The 9,299-nt window shown below is 56.4% G+C and overlaps 1 protein-coding gene across 5 annotated transcripts in view; it reads left to right on the forward strand.

The window, feature by feature from the left end:
• The window catches only part of CHCHD6 (coiled-coil-helix-coiled-coil-helix domain containing 6), a 260,690-nt gene extending 251,978 nt beyond the window's left edge, over positions 1 to 8,712 (forward strand). For 3 of the 5 annotated variants that reach the window (XM_034957291.2, XM_034957290.3, XM_034957293.3), the window contains exons 7-8: positions 5,722 to 5,857; positions 8,502 to 8,712. In XM_034957291.2, the coding sequence (XP_034813182.2) occupies positions 5,722 to 5,857; positions 8,502 to 8,507 (142 nt within the window). In that variant the 3' untranslated portion in view covers positions 8,508 to 8,712. Of the gene's footprint in view, positions 1 to 5,721; positions 5,859 to 8,501 lie in introns of those variants that run through there. The other 2 variants (XM_034957292.3, XM_055110388.2) reach the window with 1 other exon arrangement.
• The last annotated feature ends 587 nt before the right edge of the window (positions 8,713 to 9,299 follow it).

A 9,299-nucleotide genomic window follows, 5' to 3' on the forward strand; every position in this document is an offset into this window, starting at 1 on the left:
GACACAGGCCACCTTCTCAGGGCACTCAGGCTGGCGGCAGAGTTATACCAGCTCTGCGACAATGGCAGGGTGACAGGTCACAGTGTCAGGGTGCTTGAGATAGCCTGAGGTCCATGGGAGACCTAGCAGGCCGTCAGGTCTGGGTACAGTCTAACTAGGCCTGAGATCTGGCCTTGCTTTTCAAATGGTGAACTTGAGCAAGTTACTGTATCACTTGGAGACATTGTGGGTTTGTTTTTGTTTTGTTTTGTTTTAAGGAAAAACAGAGCTTCTACCTTATATGGGCCTGCTTGGGATTAAATGAGGTAATGCTTCACACATTGTGCAGTGAGTTGTGATTACCTAAGAATGAGTTTTTGAACTGCCTTGGTGTTTTAGAAATCTGTGGCCTGCATTATGTTCTAAAAGCATCACTGTTGCTGGAAGTAGAGAGGACCATTGGGAGGCTGTTTAATGACAGTGAAAACAAGGGCATGGGCTAGGGCTCTCCTGTCGGCTAGACTTGGGAGTGCTCTGTGGGCATGGGGGCTGGAGAAGTTGGGTGCTCTGGGTGTGCAGCTGGACCAGCTGGGTGTTGGTGCTGCCGACCCAACTGAAATTCAGGAGGAGGAGATGTTGGGATGAAGGCTAGCCACATCTGGTCCATGTGGGCCCATGGCCACCTGCTGGGCTGCATGGCAGGCAGGGGACAGCAGGTCTTGAGCTGGGCACCATGCTGGTGTGCTGAGGGGACAAGGGCAGGGGCCACAGGTGGAGCTCGCACACAGGCAGAGGCCCAGGGTCCAGCAGAAGAGAACCAGAGTAAGTGGCCAGAGAGGGCCAGGCAGGTGCCGTCAGCTGAGCAGTGAGGCTCGGCATGGGGCCCAGGGGAGTGGGGCAGGGGGAGCCCCAGGCAGCACCTCTCTAAGCAAGGAGAAGCTGCTGTGGCCTGGGACGGAGATGGAGGCAAAAGGGGGCTTCGATTTGAAAAGCTTTTCCATATTTTGAGAGATGAATGTGTTTTGGATGGAGTGCGGGGAATGGAGAAGGTCCAGGAGAGGAGGTCAGTGGGAGAGGCCCGCTCAGGCACAGGGGTTGGGAAGGAACCACATGGGGCCTCTGGACTCTGCTGTGTCTGTGGTCTCAGCTGACAGGGTGGGGGCTCTGGGAGTCAGGCAGACCTATGCGGCCTGCTTTCCAGGGACCAGGACCCATGTGCCTTGTCTGTGGCCATCACACTCTCAGGGCCATCAGGAGGCTGGGTGTGGGGTCTTCTGTGGTCCTATTTACTGTATGCCAATGATTCCTTCAGGGCCACACTGCGTTACTGAGCATGTTCTGACCGGGCCGTCTTGGGCATCACCTGCCATTCTCCTGCCATCCTCTCAACAGCTCTGTGGGGTGGGGTCCTCCCCCATACCTGATGCACCGACCACACAGTGGAAAGTGACAAAGCCAGCGCCTTGCCCCAGGTTTGTCTGATCCCAGAACCTGTGTTCTTTCCACTAGACCAAGAGTCCCAGCCTCAGACATCTGCCAGCTCCTTGTTGAAGAGACACCATGATTATGCAGACACGCTAATGCCTTAACATGCCTGAGTAGGAGGCACCACTGAGGCTGGGCGAGGTCTGAACTAGGTCTCGAATGATATCAGAGCTTATGCTGTAGAGGGAGGGACCCTTTAAGGTAAGGTCCCACCCTCCAAGCCCTACGTCGGCAGTTCCACCACCCCAGCATATCCTCAGCTCTTCTCTGCCAAGTGCCTCCAGTAACCCAGCCTTTCTGCAAGCTCATCCCACTCCGGACCCTGGCCCCACCTCGGTTTCTCACACTGATGGCTAGGTTGCTATGAGAGCTGCACTTCACAGCATGCAATTCTGTTCTTCTATGGGGCAAGCGGTGTTACTGTTCCCATTGTACCAATGAGGAACATAAGAGCCAGTGAGGTGAGCCAACTTCCTGGGCATTGTCTTTGATGCCTGTGCAAACAGACACCCCATACACCAATGCGAATGGTGTGAACCCCTTCGAAGCCACATGGACCATTAGATCTTCATTCTCCAAGGAAATGTCCTTACACAGGGGTACAGGACTTATTTCTATCCCTGGCAAGTTTGTGGCACACTTTGGATACCTTTATCTGTGCATGTGAAGAGTAGCTGTTTGCAAGACCATGTTTCTGAACATGGGAGCTGTTTTGTATGCATTGTCAACAGGGTCATGGTGTGCCAGGGCTGGGAGGGGTTCAGGGTGGATAGAGTGCACCTACTTTTGTGAATGGCTTCACCGAAGGCCTAGCCCTGCCTTGCTTCAGAGAAAGCTTTTCATTTCCAGAGCTGTGCTCTCCCTGTCTTATCCCATTCAGAGCCTTTTTGTGGACAAATGGGTGAAATTTCTTCCAGTTGACATTTGCCTTCCATTCTGTCTCCTCATATTGTTCTGATAAGTCCCAGGAGAGAGAGGCTGTCATGGTCCCACGGGCGATACTGGCAAGGAGGGGATAGATTTCGCCATGGCCCAGTTTCTCCTAAACTGGGAGCCCACTGGGAGGTTTGCCCTCAAAATGCAGAGGCCCTTGTCCTGGGACCTGAAACTAAAGTAGGAGAAGCCAGTGAGGAGGGGACACAGCCAGGCTGACCATGGGGAGAGGGGCAAATGCGGCTGTGTCTTCCTGCACATCGCCATTCTGCAAAGTGTCGGCGTCTCTGTTGTGCCTCTGTAGAGGGCAGGGCTCAGCAGGTCAGCCCTCCAGCTCCATGAGGCTCAGCCACATGACTCAGGCTGGGGCCACTTAGCCTCCGCCTGTCCTGTCTATGGTACCTCTTTTCACATAGATCAGTAAGCCTCACAGAGTTACAGCTTAGGACAGCTCTGCCCTGACTAAGCCTGGGGCTTCCCCTGAGCCACTCACCATGACACACAGGTCCCCTCAGTGCCTGCTGGCCTCCACAGTGCAGCCAGGAACCAGGCTCACCAGGGCCCCATGAGGGCAGGGTGGGGTCCTGCTTCAGGGGAGTGCAGCAGAGGCTATGATGGAAGTCATGCTCTGGGGTCTCAGACTCTAGAGGGCCAGCACTGTCAGGAGGAAAAGAAGACACAGCAAGAGGCTGGTATGAGGAGACAGCAGTATAGGTGACAAGAGAGAGCCCAGGGAGACTGGCAGTGCCACTGAAGGCACCCACTGCCCTGCATATTTAACCCTGCCTGGGGAGGGGAGAGCACAGCCTTCTAAGGCTGGAGACTCAGGGAGCAGAACAGGAGGGGAGGCCTCTGCGATGGAGGCAGAGAGCCTGGCCTGTGACTTGAAAGTGCTCCTAAAACAGGTGTCAGAACACTCAGAACCAAAGCTGTATGTGCAGTCCCTGAGAACGCCTGCCTGAGACGAAATGCCATGAGGCCAGCCGTCCCCCAAGGAAGAAGCAGCCTAAAAAGCCCACAACTAGACACACCCATGTCACAGTTCCTAAATACAGATGTGGAGCCGTGCTTAAGCACCTGGAGACAAATCAGGGGCTGCCCCAGACACCCCAGCTGTATTCTTGCCCCAGCCGCCTGTGCGGCAGCTGACGCAGGCCAGTGAAGCGGGTCTCCGGAGCTGGGCAGAGGACTGCACGCCAGGGGCTCATCTGCCCTGCATATGTAAGAACGAGAAGTCAATGCAGATAAAAACCCCCCCACCCAGTCCTCTTCAGGAAATAAGAGGACCCTTTAAGACTTGGTGCATGCAATGCAGACTTGAGTCAGAATTGTGACCTCAATGGCTAGGATGGGGTGGAATTCAAGGACCCAGGCCAGGGCTGGGCCACCATGGCCTCCCCCGGCAGGAAGGGGAAGGCGTGCTCTCCCTTCACATCCTTTACCTTGGCGCTGGTGTGGCATGGCAGTCACAGGCGGCTGCACCCCACCCCACACTCATCCCTCCCCGTCTTTAATTTAGGGACTGTTCGTTTTATTCATGCCCTGGGGATGGGTCTTGCTGGCCTTAGCTGAACATGGGACACTCACTGCTCATGTTAGCGATGGTGTTAGGCATGGGTATGTGACCTGGTCCTAGACAGTGAGTGGAGGAGAAACCTGGAGTGGGGTTTGAGGGGAGCATTGTCCCGCGTAGTCAGATGAGACAGCAGAGAGACCTGCTCCTCCCTGCTGCCTTTGACCTCTGCTGCAGAGAGGACTGCGCTGCATACAGTGGCCTGGGGATGACATGGATGAGAAGGGAAGACCAGACCCAGGTGGCATCACTGCTAAGTCAGCAGTGTACAGAAGTGTCCACCCGCAGACTTCCAGAGCGAGACAGCTAAATATGGGGTCGTGTTCCCAAGCTGTCGAGCATCCTGGTGCTGGTGGTTTCTAGCTGAGGAACTGTGTTCGAGTTATCGTTAGATGATAACGGCTCTGGAGACCCTGGTGGGAGAGCAACTGACCTACACATCTCTCTCTCCACATACCTGGAGTGGAGCTGTGGCATGTGTGACAGTGATCCTTTCTATTGCTAAGAAACTTGAGGAATGGCTTTCTACATTTTTACAGCTCTTTTTGGTGCCCTCAGCCGTGAGTGGTGTTCAATTTGGAAAGGCTGTTAAGTGTTACAGTGGGTCCGTCTACAGCTGGGAAGGGTCCTGGCCTAAAACCCACTTAAGAAAACAAATGAGCAGCAACAGTACATCCAAAGCCATGTAAATAAATATGTCCCGCTCCTCCACTGTCCAGCTGCGTGGCCTTAATTCTCTGAGCCTCAGTTTCCTCATTTGTGTGAACAGCATGATGAACGATAGTGTCTGCTACCAGAGCGGTAAGGAGCAGCACTGAGCACGCCCAGCAGCCGGAGGACAGCACCTGGCTGGCAGGGAGTGCACGAATGTGCTGTTGTGTGTGTCAGTGTGCGGGGGTGTGTGTGTGTGTGTGTGTGCGCGCGCGCGCGCGTGCATGCGCACGAGAGAGAGAGAGAGAGAGAGAAATCTGGAAGGAGACCAACCAATCCAAAATTACGCTCAGGAGGCTGGGCCAGTGACTGACTTTAGTTCATCTATATTTGCTCTTTTTTTCCGCAACTTTAGAAAGTGAACTTACTCACTTTTGTGGGTTCTAAAACTACTTTGAAAAAGAAAGAAAAAAATAGTAAATTACCCCCAAAATATTATCATGGTTACCTCTAAGAAGTAAAAAGAACATTTTTCATTTCTTTAGACATTTCTGTAGATTTCATTTTCCTTATTGCACGCATATTAGTTTTAAATCAGGAAAAAAAATAAGTCACATGGTTATAGTCACGGGTAAACCACAGGCACAGGAAAGCCCAGGAAAGCAGCTGACAGCTATCCTGGGCACAGTGGGGCAGGCTGTCTCAGGCATAGAGGGATGGCTATCCTGGGCACAGCGGGGCGGGTTGTCCTGGAGGCGGGCTGCACCATCCTCATGGGGCCCTCCAGTGGGGCTTTCCTGTCTCCTGAATGTACACAGGCCCCAGTGAAGGAGCCCGGTTTGGAGCCCCATACCACAGCACGTTTCAGTGTCTGCTATATTGTGAGCCTAAGCCACCCACCACGGGCTTGACCCCTGCGACCGTCCTCTCATTTCTAGAACGGGAAAGCACAGTGCTTCTCCTTGAGGGTTAAAAGGACGCCGCTGGGTGTCAGGGACTTAGCCTAGCGCCTGGGAGGTAGGTGGAGTGAATGTGAGTTGTTTCTCTCCCCTGCCTGCTGGCACCTGAGCCCCAGGCTTGCCTGCTCCTGTCTTCTGCAGGCCCCGCAGGGTGGAGCCCGTCTGCTCAGGGCTGCAGGCCCAGATTCTCCACTGCTACCGAGATCGCCCGCATGAGGTGCTGCTGTGCTCGGACCTGGTCAAGGCATACCAGCGCTGCGTGAGCGCCGCCCACAAGGTAAGGCCTTGCCTGCCTCCCAGGTTTCCAGGGGCCTTGGGAGGTAGGCGAGGTACCTCTATCTAGCATTGGAGATCTCTGCCTGCCTTTTCCTGTTAGAGTCAGATGCTCCACCTGGAGGTCTCTGTGTTTGCCAAGGGAGGGATTCTTCGCTTTCCTCAGTCACCTGCACACTCTCCTGGCTGCTTCCAGGAGCACCTTGGACATCTGGCCCCAGGGAGATGATCCCTGTTGCGTTTGCCCTATTAGGCTGGGTGGGAGCAGGCTGGGTAAAGTCAGGCCCCACCTTCAAGGGCCGGGCCCCTTGTGGGTGCCAGGGACTTCTTAGCCCTCGGCACTTAGGGGTGGGAGGGTGGCAGAGGCCCGAGTGCAGAGTGGGGGTCCCAGCAAGGATAGGCCGTCTGGAAGAGGAGTGGGAGCAGATGTGGCCATCAGAAGCTGCTCACAGCCACCCTGCCCTGAGCTGGTCTACAGGGGTGTGCTGGCTTGGCCTTCCTGGTGAGTGGTCCCAAGCCTCATGTGCTCTCTGGTCACCTCCCACTCCAGTGGGCCTCGGTTGTCCTGGATGCCTGTGATGCGCTCCCAGCCAGCTCCTACTGCCTTCCTCCCCCACCACCAACTGCTGCTCTCTATCCTAGATAAGTCCTCCCCCTTCCCAGGTCCCGTAGCATCCTCTGGTGCAGTCAGGCTGTTCCCAGCCATACCTCACCCTTGCCCCACCCCAACAGGACAGCTCCCACCTTGGGGAGCATCATTCACTCTCAGAACACCTAGTTTGGGCTCCCCAAGGAGTGCAGCCTGTTTGTGAAAATGTATGGGAGAAACAATAGGATGAGGTCTCCTTTCCCACGTAAAAGCCTCTTTGGCCTGAGTAGGAGACAGGCTGCTTTAGGTACTTGGGATGGAAAAGGCTGAGGCCAGATGCTCTGTGCTCTCCAGCCATGTCCAAGGGGAGATCTGTCCCACTGAACTGAGCGAGGTCCTGCAGCCCCAGGCCTGCGAGAGCTTCCTTGGGTCATGCCCTGCTCACACCCATCTGCCAAGGCTGATTGTTCCACTCTTTGCTGGTCACAGCCCCGTCCAGCACCGACTGTCCCTTCATGGCCAGAGCACAGCCCAGAAGTAGCTCCACACAGGACAAGTGGTCGCAAGGCCTCTGTCAGCCTTCCAAGAGAGGGAAGCCCTGGGTAGGACAGGCGGCCTCCTCCTCCATCTCAGAGTATGGAAGGCTGCTCACTCTGCTTCCACGTGGGCAGGAGGCGCTGGGGCGCTGGGTAGGCTGGGCCAGACCAGGGCCCTTCGCACCGACCAGACACTTAGCTCCCTACTCACCAGCAAAGTGAAGCCTCCAGATCCTCCACACACCCAATCAAGGGCAGCTCCGAGTCTCTGTTCATCACACACCTAACTCTTTACCGAGGGATCTGCTGCAGCCTCTTGGCTTCCTGGCAGGGCCTACGCCTCAGTGGCCAGCCCTAGACTCCATCCTCTCTCCATCCAGCCCCACCTCTGTGGTAGTTTTCAGCCCCTACCCACCACCCCTAAGAGTATTTCTTTAACAAACACACCTCACCAATATATCTTCCTCGCACCAAGGCAAAAATGTGATTACCAAGGAAGACAGATCACATTAAACCCCACTGTATTCCCTGAGAGAGGCTCTGGGACACTGCCAGGTCTGGCTCCCTCCTTCCCGGCCCCTACCCCTGACATGACTAGCAAAGAAACCAGAGACTGAGCAACGGCAGTGCCAGAGGCCTGCCTGCTCTCCCCATGTGCTGCCTTGGCAGTGTGTGTGCATTTGGAGACAGCATATTCAACCTGACTCCCTCGGAGCCCCAGCACCCAGGCACTTGGGTGGTGCCCTGTGTGTGAGATGTGGCAAGTGCTGGAGAAACTCTCACCACCCTTCACCAGCCTTCGCCTCAGAAGGCTGCTGGCAGAACCAGAGAGCGGGGAGTGAAGGGTCCCTAAGAGGGATTTGCTTCTGCAAGGGGCCAAGCGGCAGGGGACAGAGGCCCACATGGTCAAGGGCCTTGGGGTGGGGCAGCACTGCTTCTCTCTCCAGGATCTAACATCTGCCCTGGGGCTCCTAGGGCAGGTAGGTGATGCCTAGGCCCAGAGCCTGGCACCTGCCGGTGTGCAGATGTGCTGGGCATCTCAGATGAGGACAGGGGCCTCAGGCTGTCCACCACAGGACCCTGACTGTGCGGACCCCAGCATCCCAGCAGGCTCCCGCTGAGCTGTGAAAAATCAGAGAACAGAGGGGAGGCCTTGATGAGGCAGAGCAGAGTTGGGTTAGACTCTTCTATACCCAAGGTGCTTGTCAGAAACACCGCAGCAGGTTGAGGGGGCAGGGGCAGGGGACCTGCCTTCTGAGCCAGCCGTGGGAGAGTAAAGGAAAGGGGAGCGGGTTCTGGTGTCACTGTCACGTGGAGTGAGGGCCCGTCCCCTGTTGCTGGGGACTGTGCTGGGCTCCGGGGTACAGAGGTGAAGAGACTCACTGATGGGTCTCCAGGTGAGGAGGGAGACCAACTCACAGCTGCCCCCTGGGAAGCGGTTGCTGTCACAGGGCGATCTGCACGGAGCTGGAGGGCATGGGCGGAGTGGGCCCTGACTCAACTCTGACCTGTTCTCTTTGTAGGGCTGAGGAGCAGACATCATTCCCTGCCCTGGCAGTGACTTGGAGCCCTGAAGAAGGGACCAATCATGGGACCACAGCCACTGTGCCCTGCCGTTTCCTGCTGGGCCCCTGCATATGCCCCTGAGCCTGGGGCTGCCACGTGTTTAGGAAACAAAGTATGCGCTACTGTCTGAAAACAAATAAAGCAGATGCCTTTGTTTTCAGTCGTTGACTCACTGGCAAACAGTCACTGCTGCCTACTCTGCGTCCAGCCCTCTGCTGGACACCAGCGAAGTGGACCTGAGGAAGATGGGCTGCTCCCCTCGGGGAGTCCCTGGCCTGGCAGGGGAGATGGCCTGAGAACCCCTAATTACATTGCAGCAGCAGCAGCAGCAGGCTGCCGCGGAAACAGGGAGGAGAAGGAAAGGGAGCAGGCCTTTCTAGGGATGGCACAGAGGGAGAGCAGGCCAGCTTCCTGCAGCGAGTGCTGCCTGCGCCCGGGGCGGAAGCTGACCAGACGAGGGCAGGGTGGGCCGGAGACCCAGCAGAGTGGATCCCAGGTGTGAGGGCAGCAGGCAGTGGAGGAGAGCAAAGGTGGGCAAGGCAGGCAGGCGGCGCGGCTGCAGAGGCGGCAGGACTGCGGTGCAGCAGGCTGAGCTGGCACTCTCTGATGTTGCTCCGGCTGTCAGGCGGTGCCAGGGAGACAGGACTCAATGCCAGGGAACATCACCAGTGTGGAGGGCCCCACACAGCTCAAGCCCAGGGCGGGTTAGTGGGGCTGATTGGCAGGACTGAAACCGACTGAGCGACAGAAGAGGC

The sequence above is a fragment of the Pan paniscus genome, chromosome 2 (assembly GCF_029289425.2).
Source record: "Pan paniscus chromosome 2, NHGRI_mPanPan1-v2.0_pri, whole genome shotgun sequence".
NCBI classification, from domain to species: Eukaryota; Metazoa; Chordata; class Mammalia; order Primates; family Hominidae; genus Pan; species Pan paniscus.